Below are 25,293 nucleotides of genomic sequence, written 5' to 3'. Positions count from 1 at the left end.
ATTGAAGAATGAATGGGACCCGGATTTGGGGGTTGTTTGTTTTTAGAACATAGAGTGGCATGGCCGTGCTGGAATGACAAATAACTGGTGTGCTTTTTTCTGTCATTAATATGAATTATTATGTTGCACATTTTTGCATGTGTTCTGATAAAAATCAATTCTAGCACTGTGAAGCTTTAGACACCTTGAAAGATCTAACACTAGAATTGTAAATGTTATTTATGGAAAAACTTTCCAATGCCATTGAGAAATTCAAATCTTTATTGTATATTGTTCTTTGATATGTGGCTTAGTTATGTTTTGATTTTTTTTTTTTTGCTGCTGTGCAAGTTTGATGTGAATAAAATCTTTGTGGAATAATGATTTTATGTTTAGTGAGTGGTCATCTGAATTTTCCAGTTCCCAAAAAAATGTGTCACTGGTCTAGCACCTTATGTTACTACAGCCTAGTCTAACACTGAACTCGTGTTCTTTATACAGTAGTTCTAAGCAGGGACTAAAGGAAAGTGATAAGCTCTGACCTGGCTGCCTCCACAAACCAAAAGGCTAGAGCTTACCACTCAAAAAAAAATACATCATCTAATAAATTTTATACATGGCTTTTAGGAACATCAGTAAATTGATCCACATAATCTCTCTTGATGAATTATAGCAGAAAGAGGGCATTATTTACTGAAACATGGTGATTTATTATACTCCCATCTAAAGCCCTGTGAGGAAAATCAAAAAGTATTGGGAATTTACCATGATTCAGAGAAGTACTTTGGGCTTGTATAGAGAGAAATAGGGAAAACTGTAGGTTTATTTGAAATAAATTGGAAAGGAACCATTATTGAAGAAAATTGAAATAATACCAGAGAGATTAGATATGTGAGTAGCTTTGATTTATAAATCAGTGCAAAAAACACGACTAAACTGAATGCTTTCCATGTATCTCAATTTAGTTCAGTTAACAAGATGTTTCTGACTTGAAGTGTTTAGTAAATATCTATGAAAATCCTTTTTGACACTTCTTTCATTTGTAATCTGTTACTTCAAGGCAAATATACTAATGATCTGATATTCCCTGTGTGTAAGCATGATTTCTGGATGTTGATATTGATATGTTTCATTCAGCTTAGGTACATGGTATATTGCAGGGGAAGAGGCTTTTATAGCAACTTATATAGATAAAACATTTTTTAAAAAATTGACATGGACTGTATAACTTAAATACATAATGATTTGGTTTTAGATGGTTATTAGGCCCATTGGGAAGAGAAGTATTTTACCTATTCTTGTAGCTCAAGAAGGCTGTGCCATGGACTGAAAGGGAGATAGATAGATGGACCATAATGGGGGGAAATAGGATGTCCATTTGTACTTCTTTGTACTTTTTTGTTAATAAACTGTTGTTTTGGAATTAATGACTTAATTTGTGATATCATGTTCTAGAAATACTTGCAACGTTAATAGTCTGATCAGTATTAAAACTTGTATTCATAATGTGTATAATTTACTGGTAAGGCTTAATCCTGATAACTTCTGTAGAAAGATGACAAATAAAGAACAAGTTATAATTATTATAGTTTTTTGTGTGGTAAAGAAAAGATACTGTGACATTCTTCTGTAATGGGGATTTATAGAGTTTTTAGGAAGATATTTAATCTGGGAAATTAAGTGTTTGAATAATTTACAGTTTATAGCAACTACTGAAGAGAGAAATTGTAAAATGAAAAATATAAAATAATTTGTGATAAAAACTGCATGAAAATGGTTCTTAGGAGTGGGGAATCTTTATTTTCAGTGTATAAAAAATGGTAAAATGATAACTCTTCCTTTGAATGCATTTATTTCTATTCCATTTCTTTGTTAAAATAATTATCTGGATAGATTTTTACTTACTTTCTCCATGAAATATTTAATTACCTTTTATACTTATGCCTTATAAACTTTGATTGTATTCCCTTTTTGTGTAGATTCTTGAAGACAATGTTTATTATTGTTTTATTTTTTAATGCAATATTTATGCTTGTTGAGATGGAATTTCAGTTTACTTGAATTAATGAGTGGAGACTCTGTGAAAGAAATTTCAAGGGCTGTAGACTTCCCCATTCCTCCAAACAAAAGCAATGAAAAGCCTTTTTGTTTAGGATAAAAATATGAAATGTTAAATTGGTCTGCCTTTTAAATGAAAAATGAGAATGCGATTCATTAAATACAGGAGATAATCTATATATCCCATTACCCTAAAATGGCCAGTTAAAGAAGTGAGGCAAAATGAAGAAGAGAAAACCAGAGTAAAGAGGTAGAGACAGGTACACAGTAATAAAGGAAAAAGATACAGGCCTTCTCTCGTCATAGATTTAGTCTGTCTTCTTGCTTCTGAAGACTTCTAAAACCCTGTCATGATTTTGTTTCTTGATCATTCTCTCTGGGCTGGAAAAAATGGAGCTAAGGACTGAACATGACCTGTAGATCAGAAATTTACCACTCCTGCGTTGGAGTGGTGATAGTGTATTCCCATTAAAAGAAACCATCTGTATAACAATCCTTGGAACTTAATAAGCACTCAATAAATATTTGTTGAATAAATATAGAAATGAAAATACAGAAACCATACACAGAGTGGCATTTCCTTTAATATGCTTGAATCTTTTAGTATCCTTCTGTGCAGAGCAAAGTTGGTATTGGGATTCCTGGCTTTGCATCCTTTATCACTCTGTGGTATACTTACAAATTTCCCAGTTTCCCACAGTGCCCTATTAGAAAGTGAAGGAGGGTGGAAAAATCTGCAGTTGGAAGTGGTCAATACTACTCTTGGCTTTGACATAAGGAGGGAGAAGCCCAAAGAAAGATGAAGAACCACTGAGCTTGACAACAGATGTGGTCTGGCCATACTCAACTTAGAATAATTGAAAGATTTTGGTTGGAGAAAGCAAGGGCAGAGGCAGCAATTGAGAGCTCAGTGGAAGAAGGGTCCAGGGCACATTAAGTGTACTGGCAGCAATGCCAGGTAAAGATTAGCTGTAATATCTGCCATGGGCAAAGTCTAGTTTCTAATGATGGTCTTAACCACATGTTAATGCTGACTAAGAAGCATATGTTAGGTTATTGGGACAGTAACAAAAGAAAGAAGTTAAGATACTTAAGATTACTTCAAATACTGCCATTCCCAGTCAAAACTCCAGTCAGTGGTTAAGTCCTTCAGAGGCAGCAGTGGCAAACAGTCCTATAATTGTGAAGCCAAGTCCTTTATAATAAAAAATGGCTCTTAAGAAGACTATCACTTGATAAATATCTGTTGATCATCAATTAGGTTGGAAATTTGAAAGGATTGTTTGACTTTTATGCTCTTCAAGTAACTAGTAGAATTTATCAGAAAGAGAAAGTGTAAATTGAGGAAAACTCGAAGTAGTAAATATAAATTAAAATTCAAGGAAGTTAATAAACTTAACATGGTGTGATTTTTATTTTTGGTAAAAGTAAGGCACATTACAAATGTTAAGTGTAGTACTATGGTAGCCTTTGCTTCTTTGAGATATCTGACTGATGGAGCCTTACAGAAAGTTTTCCTCTTGCATTTTGAATGCTTATATTTTAGCTGTAGATCCATTTTGAGGAACTAGAATGTAAGCTCTATTGAGGGCAGGGATTTTTTATGTTTTGCTTATCACTGTATTCCCAGCATCTACAACATTGCCAGGTGCATAGTTGGCACTAATACATATTTGAAGAATGGATGAAAAAAATGAATGAATGGACAAATGGATGAGTGAACCATATTGTAAAATTGCATTAAGCACCCTTAATCCAATTATACATGGGTGTTTTTGCATTGAGAACTTAACATAACTTTATTAGTAGTTACACAGGTTTGTAAAGAGATGAGCCTTAAAATACAGGGAATCTATCTGACCATATAGTCAAGGGGATTCACTACATTTAGCATAGGGAAAATGTAAGAAACTCCCATTTTTCAAGAGGCAGACAATTCCAAGTGTGTGTCTTTTCATTTTGATAATAGATCAAAGAGAACATGTTTTATGGTATGGTAGTTTAATTTTGAAATGGTTTTTACTATTATTTCTTAGGGGTTCTTTTGATATATAAATGTATGAGTTTAAAAATATTTATAGCATTCACAACTGTGAATCTGGACCAATTTTTGTTTTTTTCCTGTAGGGATAAAGATATGATTTGGTTTATAGGAATTAGCCTCTTAGAAATCAATCTATTCTGCAAGTTATACATGTCTGTATAAAATACTATCTGAATATCGGATTTTTTATGATTAGTAATTTGATTCTACATTGATTGATTGAACTTCCTACATTGTAGAAACATTGTCCAGTGGAAAGCAGAGGTGAGATCAAGAGCAGTAAAACACAGCCTTAAAATTCAGCATTTATAATAAAATCTCAGTAAGTCAGAGAAAAGTAAGAAATGAACAGTAAGAATTTGCTAGGGGTTCAAAGAATTATTGGGAACTAATTAAAATGAACATGGTGATATCAATATAGCTATCCTTGAATCAAGTTAGAAATTAATAATTTAATATTTTTGTTATTTTTAATGTTTTCTAAATGCCTTTTATATTTTCAAGAATTGAAAACATGAACTCTTAAGTTTTTTTTCCCTTGGGGTGGAAAAAAATCATCCAGTCACAGATGTTTTTTACATGATAAATGTAAAGACAGTAGCCAAGGGTGAAATGTTTTTTCTTTTCCCAACTGAACAGTGGATTTTTGTTTGTTTGTTTTGTTTTTTAAGGCAGAGAAAATAAGAAAAAAAAAGGAAAACAAAGAAGGAGAATTTGTCTTCTACCCTCTTTTTCCCAGCAAAGGAAGTTATATCTGCAGGGTCATTGTGAGGATGAGATCTAAAGTATTTAAAATATTTAGCAGGGTGACTGTAAGTGCTCAATAAAAGGAAGCATTTGTTAGAATATCTTAAATGACTTAATTGGAAGAGTAAAAATAAATATATATTTTGAAGTGTCTTAGAAAAACCTAAACAGCATTGGAGCATAAATTTTTAAAAAGTTTGCAATGAAGATAGTGATGCTTATGCTATAAATTTCCAAAACTATTATTCATTCTAGTAAAAAGAATATTTATACTTCAGAAGCATAGGCCCTTTCTTTAGTTCATCTCTCATTAAGGAGAAGATGTCTTTTTACTCTTACATTTTAAAACATATTTAAAATACTGTTTTTCAAAACTATTTGATGCCATCGCTGTAGTATGGTATCCAAAGCACCAAATATAATATTTTCTTGGAGTTAAGTTGAATATTACAATATATATCAATAATTGGTAAAATCGTAGGTAATAGATGTCTTCAGAAAATTGAGGAGTCCAAGTTTTACTTGATTTTGGTTACCTAAGTACTACTGTCCATGATTGCCTCAGATGTCATTTCTCCAAAGCATCATCATTTGTATAAAATCATATCTCAAACATATATGTTCAAATTTTGAACAAATACAAGTTCTTCTGTATTTTTAAAGTTACAAGATTTTAAAATATATTGATAAACATAGATTAGTTTTTCCTTATATTTTTCTGCTATGAAAAACTTAAGCATTTCACTTTTGAACATTTTTATCATGGGTTGTAGGTAGATTTTATTACTAGTTGGTTTTCTGGGTAACAGTGTAATTATACCGTGAATTTCTATTTTTAAATATTTTTGCAAAGTTCAGTAATTTTAAATGGTCATTTAAAAGTCACAGTGTCAAAATTCTGTAAATTTCTCTGCCATGAAATTGGGCAGATGCAAGGAATTATTTCTGAGCCTTAGCCTGCATGTTGAAACAAACGCCTGAAACGAACATGTTGAAAGTTTTCGACGGTACCACAGAAGTGGCACCGTTCAGGACTTGGCTTTGCTACTGAGTAATAGCAAATTCATGCAGAATTCAGAATTCCTTGACTTAATCTGTGGTTAAATTGTTAGTTATCTTCTTAAGGCTAATCTACCAAAGAATTTTAAATGAACTCTGCAACATTCTTTCATAATGGTAAGTAATTTTAGAGTTAACCATGACCGTACCAGGTTTTGCCACTTGCCCACAGTATTGAGACCCTTGGCCTTCAACATACTGAAAGAAGCAAACCTGGGAGTGATAATGCTATATACATAATAGAGGTATTTATATAATCAAGTAATGGATTTTTATTTGAGTTTCATTAAGTGGGGACATAAAATTGAATATTATGTTATTTGTGTTGTTGTAGTTGCATAAATCATTAATTATAATTCTTGTTCTTAAAATGTGAAGTACAAGTTGGTTATTTTGTTGTTTACAATCTAAGACAGATGAAAACCACGAGATGGGTTAAAATATGATCTTAATATATTAGATTTTTGGAACTAAAATTAGTTTTCAGAATGTTCTGTGTGGAAATGAATGAAATGTTTATGATGATACAATATTTGTGGAATAGTAGACCTTGAGAAAATTGAGTTTGTGATGAACCAGGACCATTGCTCTTACACTTTTTCCCATGATTATAAATGCTAGCACAGGGCTTGGCAAACTGTACCCTGTAGGTACTTAACACCTATGTAATATAATCTATAACCTGCCAGTTCAGAATGGTTTTTGCATTTTTATATGGTTGGTGGGAAAAAATCAAAAGAATATTTCCTGACATTTGAGAAATAAATTCAAATTTGTATTCATAAACTTTTTTTCTACTTTTTGTCAGCTTTATTGAAGTCTAGTTGATAAAATATTCATAAAATTCTATGGAATATAACCATATTGATTTGTTTCTTTGTTGCCTGTGGCTGTTTTACCCTTCAGTGGCAGGTTGAGTAGTTGGCAACACAATCATATGCCACAAAGCCTAAAATAAGTTTGCCCACCCTGTGCTAATAATGCATAGCTAAATATAAATGATCATAAACCAGTTAGGTGAAAAACTGTGTTTCCTGTTTGCCTCTTTGTAATGGACTGTAGAAAGAAATGGGGCCACACAAAAGTCAGGGGAGGGTAAGATCAATTGTCTAACTTCCTGAAAGAGAAGCATCATCAAGTGTTGATGATATGTCATGGTCACTGGATACTTTTCTACGTGCTGATTCCCTTGTTTGAATGATTTTGGCATATAACGGACCCCAGACAAATTGGATAATAGCTATACATTGGTTTATGGTAGGAAACATTATATATTCTGTGTAATGGTCAGCAAAGTTGCCTGAATAAGATATTTCACTATGTCAAAGAGAAAAATAAAGGTCCAGTGTGTGTATTAAGAAAACGTCTATTCAACCTTTGTGACATGAAGCATTGGGTTATGTGGTATGGGGGCATAGAACAATTACATAACTCAGATATAAATATCAGATAATCTGTTTAGGAAATTTAATTTTAATATAACTGCTACCATTTATTGAGCATTTACTATGTGCTAGACATGGTGATAGGCATTAGCACGTTATCTCCTTTAAACCTCATATAACCCTCTGAGATAGCTGTTGCAGATCAGGAAATAAGCAATTTGACCAAGGCCACCCAGATAGTGACACCACCTACATTCTATCCCAGTCTCTGACTCCAAAGCCCATGCTGTGAACTGTTACTTTACTCATGTAAAGTTAAATACCATTACTAGAGCCAAATTATGGTATGAAATGGCAAGAAAACTCACAGGAGAATGCAATAGTCAAAGTAGTTGAAAAAGAAAATGCTGTGAATTGAGAGAACTTAATAGCTTTTATTAGCTGGTTACAAAGCATCAGATTGAGAAAAACGTGTCTATTTTCTCACATGGCTTTTGGTACAAAGTAGGCAGTGAGTTGCTTTTATTATTCCCATTTATTCATCTGGCATTTACAATATGTACCTCCTCCTGTGTGTCCAGGAATAAAGAACACTGGTGTGTACCTTTTAGGAGCTCACAATTTAAAGTAGTTAAGGAGATGAGACACTAAATTGCTACATAATAATTCCAGAGCCTCGTGTGTGATAAAGTGTTGTCCACATTGAAAGCCAGTTTTGCCATGATTGGTACAGCCACATACGATTAAGATATGGCTGTAATTAAAATAGCCTATTCTGAATGAATCTGGAAGAGTCATTATATAATAATTAGTGTATGTCATAGTATAATATGTATTATTTACATTATATATTATTTAGATAATATATCTTATATAATAGTCTCATCTAAAATAAGAGTATTTGAAAGCATTCTCACCTCCTTCTAAAATATTAAAATAAGTTGTTTCAGAAGTTTTGACCCACAGAATGAAGAATCTTCATATCTCTGTTCTATATCAGTTGGAAATGTTTTTCTAAGGGCACTGTCTAGACGTGATCACAGTATAAACTAATGTCCTAGAAGCATCCAGAATGAATGATATAACCAAAGTACTGTTACAGCATTTAATTTTGTAGATAGCTTCCTTATGGAATAGATTTAAACTTAAAGCAACATTTTGAAATCCTTGTATCTTCTTAGTTATCCCTTGTCAAACAATGTTTATAAACTCCATAGAAGCATTACCTGGCAAATAGTGGATGCTGTGCTTGTATTTATGAGTCAATTGTGTAAGTCTGGACGTGAAAATTCAGCCAGCCAACCTATAGGATAATTAAGACTGTTGCATACACAGCTGTGTATATAGAGGAGTAGGGATTGAACAGAGCCATTGTGTTGCACAGTTCTTGGGGCAGTGCCTCTATCAGATCCCTGGAAAACAGTAAAAGGTGGAGGGGAAGTTTCTAGTCCTGTTATTTAAAGTAACTTTTTTAATGGTTTTATTTATGTGCTAAAATGAAAGAATAGAATTCAGCAGCTATTTATGTTTTGTTTTGCCATTAAGCTGATAGTTGAGTTTTTAAAATTGAACTTTTGAACTTTTATATGTAGAGAAATATTTTTTAAGAAAGTATTGATTTATTTTTAGATGTCATAAGTGTTTCTGACACGGTGTGTTTGGTTTTATGAGAAGGAGACATTGGGCCAACTTCTTTCCAAAGTGTAGAGAAGTTTAGAACTTTCAGTATTTCTTCTAAATATTTAACATTAGTGAACACTTAAGTTGCTTAGCTCTTAAGAAGAGAAAAAGGTCCTGAGGTACAAATTACAAAATACCACTTAAAGATACTTAAAAGCAAGAATGAAATCTAGAAGGTTAAGAATATGTCCACTGCAAGAACGAGCTCTCTTCTTTGTCCTCCATTCCTAAAATGAAGTGATACCATTCCCATTTGGCCTGTAAGAGGAGTTAGATGTTAATTTAATTCAGTGTCTTTAGGAAAAAGGATGAAAAGGAGGCCTTGTAGATCAACTCTTGGGATGTTTTGGCTTTTACTTCTCTGGCTGAGAGAAGTTAACTATTTCCTCCTACCCTCTATGTCCCAAGATCATGGAGTTTGAGAAATTTGATATGAATGTGGGAGTGGGTAGCAATGGAAGACTGAGAGAAGGGAAGAAATACTTCGTAAAATGTTTTCTGAGACTCAGGAATATAATGGGTTGATCAGCTATTTGTCCTAAGAGAAGCTGTGTATCTTTTAGAAAAAAAGAGCCTTTGGTAGAAACTACCCTTTTTTTAAAAAAAACTATTTGCTTGAGGAAAATGTCAGCAGCAGCAAAGATACTACATAGAATAGACTGTGGGTGGGAAAGCCTACAGTTCTTATCCAGAACAGATGGGGCTTATGGCCTGAGAACAGTAGAATATTCTGTTTAGTTAGTATCTACAGAAGCTCGACACTGATTCTAGAATGGAGATCAAGTCATCAGGGAACTGAGTTGAAAAATCAGTGGAACTCACTCTTGTGGCTTTTTTCACAGTGTTTCCTTGGCTTACCTTTTCTTCATTGGCTTCCATTCTCTCCCACCTTTGGCATTTTTACCCCCAACTAAAGCTGAATCATTGATTTTTATTCTCTCTCTTTGGGGGCCCTATGAATTGTACCTTTGTCATTTCAGTTTATTAATGATGACCTCTCTTGTATAGTATATTAATTTTTATCAGCCTAGGATGTCAGCATATAGGCTGTAGTTTCCACAGTACTGATAACATTTTCTTTTCTTTTCTTTTCTTTTCTTTTCTTTTCTTTTCTTTTCTTTTCTTTTCTTTTCTTTTCTTTTCTTTCTTTCTAAGTACTGGTAACTTTTTAACTACTTTTCTCCCAGTTTTCCAAGTCAGATCTCAATTTAGTTACTAAGGTTAAGCAAAAATTTCATCCTTTAGTACAGCAAGTGAAATGGACCTCACACTATTAGTAAGAAAACCCAGTGGAGCCCTACCACTGTCCCAGTTTGCCTGGAGAACCTTGACCAGGGACTTAATCTTTTTTAATTTCAAAGACCTCATTGATGAACTGAGGAGGAGTTTATTTCTAAAACCCCTTAAGATTTTAACATTACTCAATTAAAAACCTAACTATACATATTTTTAATTCCTTTGGATAGTTATGTCTGCTGCCATCAGTGGCATTGAGAAGAAAGCAGTTGAGGATTTGGGTTCCCAGGTGAACCTCTCTAGGAAAGCATAGCAGCTGCCCCTAGGTTGATTTGTGGAAGGCCGTATACTGTTGGGGTGTATTTGTTTTTGCTCTTCTGTTTTAATAAAGGAATGGGTATAAGGATGTACTCAGGAATTAGAAATATTAAGTGCATTTCCATTATATACATGGCACCGTGTCTTTTAGTTAAGTATTTTTTGATAAAATCAGTATGGCCACTTCCTAAAACCTAGGGAAAGTTTGGTTTTCCATTTTTAAGTTTGGATCCCCAGGCCCCTATTGATTCTATTCAGGCTACTGGATAAGCTAGTTGTACATGCTTATCTCACTCTAGCATCTAACTTGTTATCTCATAACCCCTCTCCTTCCTCTACCATGTTTCTAAAACCAGTCTCTTGACTATACTGACATCAGACCTTGTGTTCATAGAGCTCATCTGCTCAAAAAAAGATGTTTTATGAGGAGCTGGACCTTAAATAGGTGACCCCTGGTCAGCAAGACTCAACTTTGTATCCTGGGACTTGTCTACATTGACACTTATGAATTGAAAGGGTTGCCATCCATACCCAACAGGGTGCAGTGTCCATTGTAGATCCTTTTTCCTTGCCAGACCTACTCTTTTTTCTGACCTCCCTGTTCTGCATCTTGCTTGGCTGCTTAGTCTCTGCTCCTGTAACTAGATTTTCTGGATTTGCTACCTTATCCACTTAAATCTTAGTTCAGTTCCAAGTCTTTACTCTTTCTAGCCAGTTCTCTCTTGTCATTTTTTGTGAAGACTTTCTGGGAACCTTTCACAAAAGCCTACCTGGAATTGTATTTGCCTGACCACTGTGCACATTAGTATAAGTAATTGATGTTAAGAAAATGCCTGTTTTACAGTCCCAACTCCCTTGACCCCAAGTCAACCCACTTTGAATTGTTTGAGAAGTTTCTTGACACCAGTAAGAATTTGCCTGGTTTTTACATTCTCTGCTCGACCTGTTTTGATCACAGTTCAAGGTCCAATCTGAAGTTGCTAATACCTGGAAAATGCTTCATCCTCATTCATGCTGGGAGAATAGTTGGGCCTTATTTTTAACTCTGATTCTTCCAGTTCTTTTTAGGCTCTCAGGAATGGGTGGTATATGACTTGGCCACAGCTAAGGTATGAGTCCAGTAGGACTCATGGAGGGCTAGGGAATTCCTTTGTAAGTCAACGCCATTTTCATCTTATGAACATTCCAATGTGTGCCATGAACCTTAGGATTATCTGGATTCTGCATTTTCCCCATGACCCTCTAGCCTGCTGCCCTTTTCTCTCACAGGCCATAGGGTTCTTCTGTCCCAATGACAGGGACCTTTTCTACCCCTGCAAAGAGCTACAGTGTCAGAGAAAAAAGCTTAGCAAAAATATATAGTCATGAGCACTAAAGACACCAGCAGAGAGAGAACTTAGCGCCTAGTCCATTAACCTAAAACTTCATCAGTTTATGATGCAGCATTTTTATGTGGTTTAATTCTGTAGTTAAATTTGCAACCCAATCCACTAGAATAGCAGAGATAAAGGGTGCCTCCACTCTGAAGATTCAGTCCACCTCTTATACTCCTGGCCAGGCACAGTGTCTGTGTAACAGAGGGCCCGCCCACCTGCCCACCCTTCCTTCTTCCTTTTATTCCTCCCTTCCTTCCTTTTTATTTATTTATTTATTTTTAAAAAGCAAATTCAATAAGCTATGCCACAGGGCAAGTTTGCTGAACTGTGGCTGAGGAATCTCCAACCAGAACCATGAGGCAGAACAATTTGAAACTTTATTTGACATTGTTCTTGTATTCTGGAAAGACCTAAGATCCTTTACAGGGGCTAGGACTTGGCTGTCATTATCAAGGCTTTGTAGCCCAGTATAGTTGTTAAAAGGCACTATGGAGGGCGCCTGGGTGGCTCACCGGGTTAAGCCTCTGTCTTCAGCTCAGGTCATGATCCCAGGGTCCTGGGATCAAGCCCCACGTCGGTTCTCTGCTCTGCAGGGAGCCTGCTTACCCCTCTTTCTCTGCCTGTCTCTCTGCCTACTTGTGATCTCTGTCTGTCAAATAAATAAATAAATAAATAAAATCTTAAAAAAAAAAAATGTCCCATGGAGAGCAAGTTTTATTGTGCTTGCCTTTCCAACCCAGGTCTAAAAAGTTATCTGGTGCTGTTAGACCTTCAGTGGGTCAGAGATCTATGGCAACAGCCACTGCCAACTCCTTCCCAGCTGACCTAAAAATTTTTTCTCTGAATGTGATTCCAAACCTTTCTCTGCTTTGTAATCTCATTTTAATCTTTATTTTGGTCAGTGTGTTCACTGTATTGCTCCTTTATCCCTTACCAGATGATCTGAATACCCTAAAGAATACAAAATCACAGTTAGATTATGTTGCTCATTCACATAGCCTCTCAGGATACCTTTTTGGATTGGAATCCTAGGTTCACATTCTGATTTTGCATTATTTTCACCCTCTTGCTCCCAGACTGGTATCTTGATAGAAAAGGTGGGCCAGTCATTCAAGTAATGGGCTTTCCAAGATGTTGGCAGGGTTACTAAAGTCCCTCCACAACAAGTATGAATACAAATCCAGGCCTCCTACTTGTAGACGTTTTTTGATAGATTGTAACCTAAGAAGGGTCACCTTGTGCCTGAAAGAGAAAAATACCTCCGAATAGTCCTACTGTTTTATATCCTAAATTAGGGGAAAGGTTTACCAGCCAGTTTATAGCTATTCTCTAGCTCCAGAATACTAGCTCCCACACCCCCAGGAAACTTAAAGCATGAAACTGTGCTCTATATAATGATTGGCTGCTTACATAGTTCCCCACTGTCTGCTGGCCTAAGCCTCAGTATTGTCTGGTATGGTCATTAATGGCCATTTCCCAGCATTCTGAGAGTGGGTATTTTTCCCACTTACCTTTGTGGACACTTAATTCATTCTGTCTGCCTTAAGCCCTATTGCTCCTGTCATTCCTAAAGTGCTTTTGCTAACAGCAAGTGCTGTAGCACTCATTCAGTAGTTCATTGCACTCGCTTAACCTACTCTGTAAGTTTGGTGGGAACAGGGGCTTTTCTGCCTCACCATTTTATCTTCAAGATTTAAAACTGTGCCTCGCATTTGGTGGGCACTCACATATTTACTGAATAAATAAATGTGGCCTTGTAAATAGGAGCTGTGCCCTATTTGCCCTTAGTCTAGCCTGCTCCCTGATTTATGACTCCTTATCTAACTAGGCCTGTACTGTCTCGTCTCTTCTACTCTACCTTCCCATGTTGCTTCTGGATAACATGATAGTTTTGCCCAGGCAAACATGATTTTTCTTTACATGCTGATTGCAAATGATTGGAGGTAGAATAATAATTGCTCTAGCCCCTCGTTTTACTGAAGGCCCACGGAGGTCAAATAATTTGGTCAGGATCATAGAGCAAATCTATATGCCTAATGATTGCTACCCTTGTCCTGACCCTTGGCAGATTTACATCTTTGGTTGGATGTGGCCAATAAACATTATCCAGAAGCTTCATTAAATTCTTGGTCATGTCCAGGTTTCCTAAGCACCTGGAGCCAGCCTAATAACATTTCTTAGCGCTCAGAGGATAATCTTGTGTTCCCACCCCCACCACGACTTTGTTCTTGGAATAAAGAATTTTAGATTAGGGAATATCAAGCTGATTTTGAAGTACCAGCATTGTCATATGTAGAATGAGAGATGAGCAGAGCCTTGTGTCTGTTTAAGGAAGGGAAGGGGTAAGAGGACTACAGCTTAAGGAGCTCCCCAGGTGATCTCCCCATACCTCCCAGCGAGGTATTTTCCAGGTGGGAGTAATGACTCACATTAACGTTGTCACTCATGTTGGGGACTACCTTGTGAGCACAGTTCTCTAACCAGGGCCGTATTACAAGCATAGCTAAGAATCAGGAGTCTGGAGTCAGATGCCTGAGTTCCTCTCTGCTTTGTGATCCCAGGCAAACTCTATCATCTAGAACCTTCAGTTTCCTAACAGGCTAATGAGAATAATTATAATAATGCCTGCAAGAGGGTTAAATCAGATCATGTAATATGCGTAGTAGCACAATGCTCAGCACATTGATGTACTTAACAAATGTTAGTTGTTTTTGTTAACATTTTGGTTGTGATTGTATTAGCTTTTTTTCTAATAGGTGGTTTTTCTATAGGACCACACAAATTAAGCTTAATTTCTTCCACATAATATTTATTTTGTATCTGTCTATTGCTTAATGAAGGAAAATTACATGCTATCTTATTTTTAAATTTAAAAAAAATTGTGACTATGGTGATTAAATGTAACAGGAGTTAGTGTTACAGTAAAAAGATGGCAAGGATTACTTTTCAAAATATTTAACTTAGTTTCCTTTTGCTTGGTAAGAAGGTAGCCACAAGGTGGCTCTGTCAGAAACCCACAGGTTGCATTTCATAAGGGGCTGAGTGTGAACCATAATTTTTCTAGAATCTCACTCTGGCAGGAACCTGCCTAGTGATAACTCAGTTACATCTTTTAGTTTTTCTCAATACTGTTTATGTAACACCTCTGCAATATTTATGCCATCTAGTTACTGTTTTAAGTATTTTTAAAAAATAAACATAATTTGCCCCTTCATGCCTGTCGTTCAGTCTGGCAAGTTCTTAGTGGATAGTCCTTCCTTTCTGATGAGCTGTCTGCCACACCACAAAACGATTGTTCCAGAGGTAAAAACTCTTGCTAAAAACATTAAACTTTTAATGGATATTAACATACTTGCATTTACAAGAGTGAAATTTGTCCTCTTCGTGTTGTTATTTATGCAGCATTAACCTTTTTCTCCAGATCATTGAGACTGAAAATATGATGGACCGAATTGTGACTGGCTTGTCTGAGTCTAGTGTCAAGGTGCGGTTAGCTGCCGTCAGGTATGAGCTTTAAATGGTCTGAATAAAAACCCTTTGCCGTGTGTTTAACCTGTTTCCTTTCCGGACCTTCACCAAGTAAGCGCAGAATCCAAATGTTACTCAAAAGTATTCTTGGGTGAAACTTCTGCAGTGTGTAACGTCATTTCACAGAGAAGCTAGCCTGGAAAGCCCATGAAGTCCTGAAGTAGTTGAATTAACAATGTCTATAGATATACTTGACGTGCATATTAGTAACTAGTGAAATGCCAAAGCAGTGTGTTTGAAAAGTAAAAGTTTTGGCTTCTTTTGAAGCTAATTTTGATTATTCTTTGTAGATGTTTGCACAGTTTATCTAGATCTGTGCAGCAGCTTCGAACCAGTTTCCAGGATCACGCTGTGTGGAAACCTTTAATGAAGGTAAGAAACCAGCAAGTAGCACCCATTCCCACAGAGCCTTTGTAGTGAGCCAAAGTAGCTGATAATACTCCCTGGTCTGGGAGTATGGCTATTTTTTTGTGTGAAAGATTTTGAATACTCACCTCCTCAGATCTGATGTTTTAAGCATCTTTAGATCTGTAGAACATGTTTCCAAGGTCAGCATCTCAAGTGTGACAGGGAAGCAGATGCCTAGTTTTCTTTTATTAAATAAAACTTTAGTTACTCATCTGACCTCCCTGTGTGTTTGCTATTACACTTTAGACTTCTTCCAGAATCTTTGTAATTTTTACTTGTAAAAAGGAAAGGAATCAGTCATGGGAAGGTATAACCTGTTCTTAATCTTTTGGCAATCCCTGGATATTTTTTACCACAATGTTATCTCCTATTTCTCTTTCACCAAAATAATTTCTTTGGTCTTAGGTCTTTCCTTGAGGGCCAAAAACAACAACAAAAAAGTGGTTGAGGTCAAATAAATCTGAATCAAGACTTAGATGAGGCATTAGGTTGCTGCTTATGTTATTCCCTGATATATTACAGAACTGTGGGTCAAGTTGGTCTCTGGTCCATCTTCTTTCTTAATTTCTTATTTTCTTCCTTCCTTTCTTTCTTTCTTTCTTTTTAAATGACCATATACGTTGCATTTAATCAGCAAAATTTTTTAAGGTTTTGGTTTTGGTTTTTGGTCTTTATTACCTACTGTGAAAATCTCTTAGGCACAGTGAGGCTACTAGAATATTTTTACTCCAGAGCTCTTGCCCTCATCTTAAAGCTTCGGGTTACAGTAGGGGCATCATTGTGGTAGAAAATAGCCAGGGGAGGCTTCAGGCAGGAAAAATATGAAGTGGACTTTGAAGGAAAAAGGAAGGCAGGAAGATTTTCCAGAGAGAGGAGTAGCATGAGTGAAATACTACACATGGTCCGTAAAGGAAGCATAAGGATGTCTTCGTGACCGTAGTAGAAGGGGTGTTGGGGGTATGATCACCAGGTAGAAAGAGCTGGACCAGTGCTCTCTTCAGGAAAGCTATTTTGCTATGGGCATTCTTTCTTATTTTAGATTATAACTTTTGCATAACAATTTAATCTTGATTTATGGATTCTGTCCACTCAAAAAAATTTTTTAAGGCTCTTCTATTTCCCAAAATAACTTCCAAATATTTTCTCTGGAGCTATTTTCTCTAATTGCTCAGCACACTATCCCTTTATCGTATGACTCAGAAATGGGGCAACATACTGTTTCTAGCTAGTTCTACCTGGACTAAGGTTTGGTGGGCAATCTAGAAGGATTTTGTATACTTGGGTACCTGTGAATATAGTTACTATCAAACTATACTACCTTGTTGTACAAAGTATAATACTAAAAGCTTGAGCTTGGAAGTAAGTCAGTAATTTATCTAGATACTTTTAGGTTTTTCGTAGTTCAAGGCTATTTGCATGTCTATTGATTTTCCCCCCTTTTTGCTTTGCCATGTTTTCAGCTGTTGGTTAGCAAACTACAGAAGAGTAGGCATTACATTTTAATTAAAAATTTTATTTGTGATTTTTTTGGTCCTTATTTTGTTGAAATTCTATTTGATCAGTATTAGATGTCAGCTTGTGAATTTCAATGTCCTCTTATATTGCACTGAGTAAATGCTTTTAAAATTTTGATAGCTATTCTGTTTTAGTTTATCATTGTTATCTCATTGGAAAATAAAAGTTGATAGGGGCGCCTGGGTGGCTCAGTGGGTTAAGCTGCTGCCTTCGGCTCAGGTCATGATCTCAGAGTCCTGGGATCGAGCCCCGCATCGGGCTCTCTGCTCGCGGGGAGCCTGCTTCCTCCTCTTTCTGCCTGCCTCTCTGCCTACTTGTCATCTCTCTCTGTCAAATAAATAAATAAAATCTTTTAAAAAAAAAGTTGATAAAAGCACATTAGTCTCCATATAGCAAAAATAGTAGTATTTTTAAATTGAATTGCATTGGTAAGCACTCACTTATTTCAAGCAATGATTCTAAGTAGTATAGTTTTAGAAAATGATTATTTTTCTTAATTCACAAATGTTCATTGAGCACCTCTTTTGTGCAGTGCCATTCAGTTGATATGGGCCAGGATAAATTAGACCATAGAGTAGTCCTTCAGGAAGCTTAAATTTGTAAATAGAAAAGGAGATTGGCATGGCTGCACAAGGAATTTGAATAGTAGGTAGTAATAAGGGTCCCAGGAGAAGACTTCTGACTGGAAGGGCTTCAAGAAGGCTTCTGGAGTGGGGATGGCCTTAAAGAATGGGTAGGGTGAGTACCTGAGGGATAAAGGAAGGGCACGGCAAAGGAAGGGAAGGGTTGTATGATCTCAGAAGGGGTTGTGACAAACACCGATCAGGATCCATAAACTAAACTCATAGTATATGAGTTTCGATTTTCATCGACTAGCTGACAGTTCACAGGAGAGTTTAAAATGCAGTATCTTAAGATAACTATTATCTATTTTATAATTCTTGCTTATTAACTTGGGAACTTTGGACTTGATTTAGCTGAAGAAAGCAGATAATATATTTAACTCTCTGAAGTTTTTAGTGATGATCCATTTCCAGTTTGCGTAACAGAGAGTTTCTAAGATTCCTTTTGGGATCATGAGTCTGATCCTGATCTGATCCCAAATACAGAAGATTTAGTTAAAGTGGATATTACATAAAAGTGGTGGTGGTTATGAGCCTTCACTCTTGGAATCTAGAAACAACAGGTTCTGATAACAGCTAATGGTGACTAACATTTGTCATTGTGCTATGCTGTCTTCTGAGTTGAGTGAGAGTCCATGGCAGTTAGTTTGCTTTGTATCTACGTGCCTGATGATAACAATTACAACAATGAATTACCTTTGTAAAAACTCTATTTTTATAGCCATTACTATGTGCCAGTTACTATTCTAAAATCTTTTTATATGTTAATTCTCACAGTAATACCATCGTCCCCATTTTATAGCCAAGGAATTCATATACTTATTTAGTGTTTGAGCTGAAATTTGCATTCAGGCGGTCTGTGTTCTTCACCCGCATGTCATATTGCTTCCCTTAATATTCACTATATCACACTTAATCTTAAAAACTCCTGTCAAGGAAGTGTTGTTTTCTTCAATTCAAAGACTCAGAGAGGTTAAGAAATAAGCTCAAGTTCACACATCTACTAAGTGAAAAGAAGGGTTGGAACCAGGGCTGAGATTCCAGTCCTGAAAACCAGTCCCCACCTTGCCCTAGCTGTATAGTAGCTTGATTCACCCCTGCTTTTGGTCAAACAAGCCCTTCTAGAGATACACAAATCAGAATGTTTCAGGCTCTGGGGCAATTTGTGGTTTCATAAGTGGCCTGATACGATGGGGTAAATTTAACTAACTTGTCCTAAAGCAGTCCCGTGCTGTTCACACTTTTCATACAGAGCACCCCCTCGCTGACTTATGTGTTTATCTCTTTCTGTGCAGCACCTCCCATCCTGGCAGTGGGGCTGTAGCTTCTCCAGCAAGATAGTGTGAGGGCCTTAGTCATAATTAGAGCACCAGGTAAAGTTTGACATGATTACAAGTGGATCTTTCCTAACTATCCAATATGAAAAGCCAAGTTGAAAGATAAATTGTTTTTGGTTCTCATTTGTTCTTATGATCTCGCTTCCATCATTCCAAACCATTAATAGCATCCCTTTTTTAAACTCCATAGGTCTTACAAAATGCACCAGATGAAATCCTAGTAGTAGCATCTTCCATGCTATGTAATCTTCTTCTTGAATTTTCTCCAAGCAAAGAGGTTAGTATCGATTTTCTCTTCCTAGACTTGGCCCAGTCTACTTAGAGTTTAATCATATAATTTTCATAGTAGTTGACTTTGAAATTTCAGGATTGACATATAAAAACTACTGTTGGAGTAAAATACTACATCTGCCTGGATGACTTAGTCAGTTAAGCATCTGACTCTTGGTTTTATCTCAGATCATGATCTCAGGGTCGTGGGATCCAGCCCCGTGTGGGTCTCTGTACTCAGCAGGGAGTCTGCATAAGAGTCTCTCCCTCTGCCTCTGCTTCTCCCCTGCCTCCATTCATTCTCTCTCTCAAATAAATAAATAAATCTTTAAAAAAAAAAAAAACTACTTCTGAATTATATTGTGATGTGTGTGCAAATAAAATCATTTTAAAATGGTTTAATTTCCAAATCTCCCATTTCTGCCTGGCATGTGAAACTTATTTAAAAGATACTATAGCTTACACTTAATCTAAACTGCCTACAACTACAAATGTAATTACAAAAGTAGTAGATTATTTTCAAACTATATATATTAAGAATAAATTAAGGGTCAGTTTTGTAAATCAGGATTATAAATCATTTCAGGGTGATGACTGGTGGAAAATAGTCTTTATACCCCTTTTTTTTTTTTTAAGGGAGAGGGAGAGAAAGAGGGTGAGTGGAGGGGCAGACAGGGAAGGAGAGAGAGAAAATCTTAAGCAGGCTCCACGCTGATCACATGGCTCAGTCTCACAACCCTGATATCGTGACCTGAACCAGAATCAAGAATCAAATGCTTAACTAACTGTGCCACCCAGGTGCCCCAGGAAAATAATCTTTTTAATGTTGAATGTTAGATTGTTGTTTGGGGAGGGATTACATATGGGGATGTTCTTTCCCTTCTATACATTTTATAAATGTATTTGAGCATGTATTGTTTTTATACTAGGGAAAACTACAATAAGCTTTAATAAAGGAGGGAGGGAACCTTACAGAGTTAGTTTCATCATGTTAAAATATCTCTGGTCTGCCCAGTTGTGAGCTGAGGTTTAGACACTGTCCTTTATTTAGTAGTTCCATTTTTGTTGAATTTCCTTTCATCACTGTAACACCTGTAGTCTTCTGGCTGGTAGTTAGAATGGCATTTGGTAGCAAGGTGGAGATTCAGAGACAGTTACTCAACAAGCAGAAATCTTGGAACAAAAGGAGAGAAACTGATAGTTACTCTGAAGGAAAAGAAAGTCTAGACAGGATGCCAGAGTTTCCATCTGTTTTCCTCTGCTCTGGTGGTTGAGGTCCTTGCATGGTAATGAACTGGTTGCAGTCAGTACTATACCATTAATCACTCTGAACAGCATTCATATTGCCTCAGATCCACTTTCTGCATATTTAGATAAGGTCTGGTTAGAAGTAAGGTAGATGGACTCAGGTATAGGGTCAGTAATATGATTGATTTTTTTTTTTATGTTAAAAATAAACTGGATCCTGAACTGAGAGGAAGGAAATGCTATAAAAGCACTTATTAGTCCAGTTGACAAAATTGGGATATGGGCTATAGATTAATAAAAGTCTTGTTTTAATGTTAACATCTCTGAATTTGATAACTGCTGTGTGATTCCAAGAGAATATCCTTGTTCTTAGGAAATACCCATTGAAGTATTAAGGGTAAAGGGGCATGATGTATATGCTGTACTTTCAAGTGGTTCAGAAAAGATGAATAATGTGGATGTGGGCATGCAGAAGGAGAGAGGTAATGATAAATATGACAAAATATTTAAAAATTTTGAATTGAGGAAAAGACTGTATGGTAGAAGCTACTTCTTGCTACTTCATAAGTTTGAACTTCAAAATTAAAAAAAAAAAAAAAAAGAGAGAGAGGTGGGGAAATGGGCAAAATGGATGAAAAGGAGAGGGAGATACAGGCTTCCAGTTACGGAATGAGTAGGTTTTGGGAATAACAGGGATTATAATAGCACTGTATGGTGATATATGGTAGCTACACTTGTGGTGAGCACACCATAGTGTATAAACCTGTCAAATCATTATGTTGTACACCTGAAACTAAAGTAACATCATGTGTGAACTATATTCAAAAAAGAAAATTTTAAAAAGAAACAAAACCACTTTGTACAAGTAGAGAAATGTGTATCCTTCAAAATAGCATCTTCAAAGTCACTGCCCTTTTCCTCCCTACGTAAGTCTGAATTGCTTAAGACAATTCTAGAGTCCACTTGAAAAGAGGGCCTTTTAAGCATTCATTGGTGACAGTAGATCAGTCCTCAAAGGTGTTAATTTTTTAGAAATTTTCAAACCCTGTTTTCAGCCAAGGATCATAAATAAAATGAGTGGTTAGGCTAAAGGTATTTTAGGTGGAGAATGTAATAGGACCATAAAAGTATACAACTGTTTTGCTTGTACAATTGAGAGATAGTCCTGAAAGTAGTTCTAAAAAATGGATTCTTCAGCACATTTGGAATAATATTGACAGTCTGGAAAAGAAGATAGTTCTGTTATGTAAGTTCCATGTAATCCAGCCATGTTGTCAGTCCCAGCTTGTAAAGAACACATGGGATACACCCGTACACCACACAGGAAGTGAGTGTCTCAAAGGACAGTAAGAAGGAGAGTGTAGAATTAGATAGTGGAATCATAAGGCATGTGCAGAATGTACAGAATTAGGACAGCTCCTGAGTCAGAGCTACAGAAAAAAAGAGAAATGACTGGGACTATTTTGGGTTGTGAATTTGTGAAAGACCTAATTGTTTTTGCCCTTTTTGTGGTAATTTTTATGTTCACCTCACTTCCTGCTTTGCAGAAGTTGCCTGGAATTGCATTAGAATAGGAAGGAAATCATAAGCAGAGTGCCAGAGTATATGCACATTTAGTCACAAACTTGACTTTAAAACTGTGCTTTTTTTTTCCTTTCCAATCACAGCCAATTTTAGAATCTGGAGCTGTAGAACTACTTTGTGGATTAACCCAAAGTGAAAATCCTGCATTGCGAGTGAATGGTATTTGGGCTTTAATGGTATGTTTTACTTTCTTATATAACTCATCACTTGTGAAGAGAATGGGGCTGTTATCAAAGTTAAAACTAAAGAATGTATTGTTTGAAGTGTCTGAAATTTGCTTTTTAATAAATGTTGCTATTTTGGCCCAGTTCTCTAATGACCTTGGACCTAGAACACTTAGTATTCAGCTTTTGGATTTGAATATTAGCATGTGGCCACTGTGCGCCACAGTTCTCCTGTTTATTATTAAGAAAAGCAGACACCGGGAATGCTTCGGTGGCTCAGTGGGTTAAAGCCTCGGTCTTTGGCTCAGGTCATGATCCCAGAGTCCTGGGATCGAGTTCTGCATCGGGCTCGTTGCTCAGCTGGGAGCCTGCTTCTGTCTGCCTCTGCCTGCCACTCTGCCTGCTTGTGTGCTCGCTCTCACACCCTCTCTCTTTGTCTCTCTCTGACAAATAAATAAATTTTAAAAATCTTTAAAAAAAAGAAAAAAGCAAACAGGTCTTAATATTGGACATCTAATTTAGGAAAAACAAATTTTTCTCATCAGAAGTATTGATAACCTGCCTAGAGTTACCTACTTGACAGAGCCTTTTCATTTCTCCTGTGCTCTTTATAATGATCTGAAATAAGCTAGAGAGTATTCATATTTTACAGATGAGTAAACTAAGCACAGAGTGATTAAATAACTTGCCCAGGGCAACAGAAGTGATGCATAATTGCTTAATAATTTCTTAACAATTTTGGGGTGCCTGGGTGGCTCAGTGGGTTAAAGCCTCTGCCTTCGGCTCAGGACATGATCCCAGGGTCCTGGGATCAAGCCCTGCACCGCACCGGGCTCTTTGCTCAGCAGGGAGTCTGCTTCCTCCCTTTCCTCCCTGCCTGCTTCTCTGCCTGATCTTCATCTCTCAAATAAATAAATAAAATCTTTAAAAAATAATAAAAATGTTTTAACAATTTCAAGTAAATACTTTATAATAATTTAAATTTATAAAACTGTATAACTATGAAGTCACACTGTATGACTTAAGATTTACTAAAAATATATTGAAATTAAAATTGACATGGGTTTATGGGACACCTGGGTGGCTCATTCAGTTAAGCTGCTGCCTTTGGCTCAGGTCATGATCCCAGGGTCCTGGAATCGAGTCCTGCATCAGGCTCCTTACTTGGCAGGGAGCCTGCTTCTCTCTCCGCCCCTGCCTGCCACTCTGCCTGCTTGTGTGTGCTCTCTCGCTCACTCACTCTCTCTCTCTCTGACAAATAAATAAAATCTTTAAAATTGACATGGATTTCTTCAAATATAATTATAGTAGTTATAATTTAATTACTATGTACCAGACACTAAGGAATGTGTTTATCTTCAGTTGTTATTTCTGATTCTTATTTTAAGTTATATTGGTTTATATCCCCCTCACAATTGGGAACCTGGGACTTGGAGGATAAATGAATCATCCAAGGTGTCACAGCAAACAAATGATTACAGTGGATTCTGAACCTGTTCCAAACCCATATTCTTTTCCTTGTTCTGTGTATATCTGTTGTCTTTCCACACAAATTTGGGATAGAAATAATCATTTTCTAAATAGCAAATCCAGTAGTTTCGGTTCTTATTCTCCTAAACTTTATATCAGCTTTTAGCACTTTTCTTTCTTAAAACTCCACTCCAGGACTTTTTTTTTTTTCAGCCTCACTTTCTACCTACCCTCATTTTCAAACCCCTTCTCAGGGAATATTTCCCCAGTTTCAGTTCCCAGTTTCCATTTCCCTTTATACTTCAGTTTGAAGGACTTCATCTTACTGTCATGATTTTAGCCCCCCTTAATAGAAGTTACTTTGAGATGTACAGATCCGGACATAATTGTTCCCTATACCCCAGGTCTGTCACTTAAACGGCCTGTGAGATTTCATTTAAGGCCTCCCTGGGACATGTACAATTTTATTGTTGAAAACTGAACATATTATCCCACTCCTCAAATCCATATTAACTATCTTATTCTCATTAGTCACCATATAACCAGCTGTTTTCTTCTCTGTCCACCAACTATAAAACCCTGGAATCATTTTTGGCTTGGATCTCTCGACACCAGCCCAGTCAGTACTCATTTCTCTCTGCCATGCTGCTCACATCATTAGGTAACTTGATCTTTTGCATGGTTTAGCTCCTCAATTTGAAAAATAAGCCTGGGGGCACCTGGGTGCCTCAGTCTGTTAAGCATCCAACTCTTGATTTCAGCTCAGGTTGTGATCTCAGGGTTGTGAAATTGAGCCCCACTTCAGGCTCAGCGAGGAGTCTGCTTGAGATTCTCTCTCCCACTCCCTCTGCCCCTCCCCCCACTCAAGCTTACATTCTCTCTCTCTCTCTCTCTCAAATAAATAAATAAATAATACCCCTTTTTTGGGTAAATAAATCTTTAAAGAAAAACAAATATATGGGAATAACCACATACTATAGTAACTTTCTCGTATACAAAAGACTTTTATAGCAAAAGTTGATTTATAAGTTATTTGGCATTTGCTGTGTTTTTATTTTCTTTAGATGTGTTATTATACCTTCAGGTTAAACTGGGGTAATCCATAATGTGTCCAGAAAAAGGAGCAAGAAAAAAACCCAGCCATCTGGGGTTGCTAGTAGCTTGGATATACCTTCTACCCTTTGGGGAGCCTCCTTTATAATATAGACCTGCCATATCAACACCCAACATAGTATTGTGAATATAGTATGTCTTTCTGTGCCAG

At 36.4% G+C, this 25,293-nt stretch overlaps 1 protein-coding gene across 3 annotated transcripts in view; it reads left to right on the top strand.

The window, feature by feature from the left end:
• The window catches only part of ARMC8 (armadillo repeat containing 8), a 137,444-nt gene that overhangs the window by 71,211 nt on the left and 40,940 nt on the right, over positions 1–25,293 (top strand). For all 3 annotated transcript variants that reach the window (XR_014308471.1, XM_082719347.1, XM_082719348.1), the window contains 4 exons: positions 15,304–15,386; positions 15,701–15,782; positions 19,484–19,570; positions 22,479–22,571. Coding sequence is in view for 2 of the 3 variants with exons in the window: in XM_082719347.1 (XP_082575473.1) it covers positions 15,304–15,386; positions 15,701–15,782; positions 19,484–19,570; positions 22,479–22,571 (345 nt within the window). In the remaining variant the exon portion in view is untranslated. The remainder of the gene's footprint in view (positions 1–15,303; positions 15,387–15,700; positions 15,783–19,483; positions 19,571–22,478; positions 22,572–25,293) is intronic.

This window comes from Mustela nivalis (genome assembly GCF_964662115.1).
Source record: "Mustela nivalis genome assembly, chromosome: 1".
Lineage (NCBI taxonomy): Eukaryota > Metazoa > Chordata > Mammalia > Carnivora > Mustelidae > Mustela > Mustela nivalis.
This window is presented reverse-complemented; position numbering and strand designations above follow the sequence as displayed.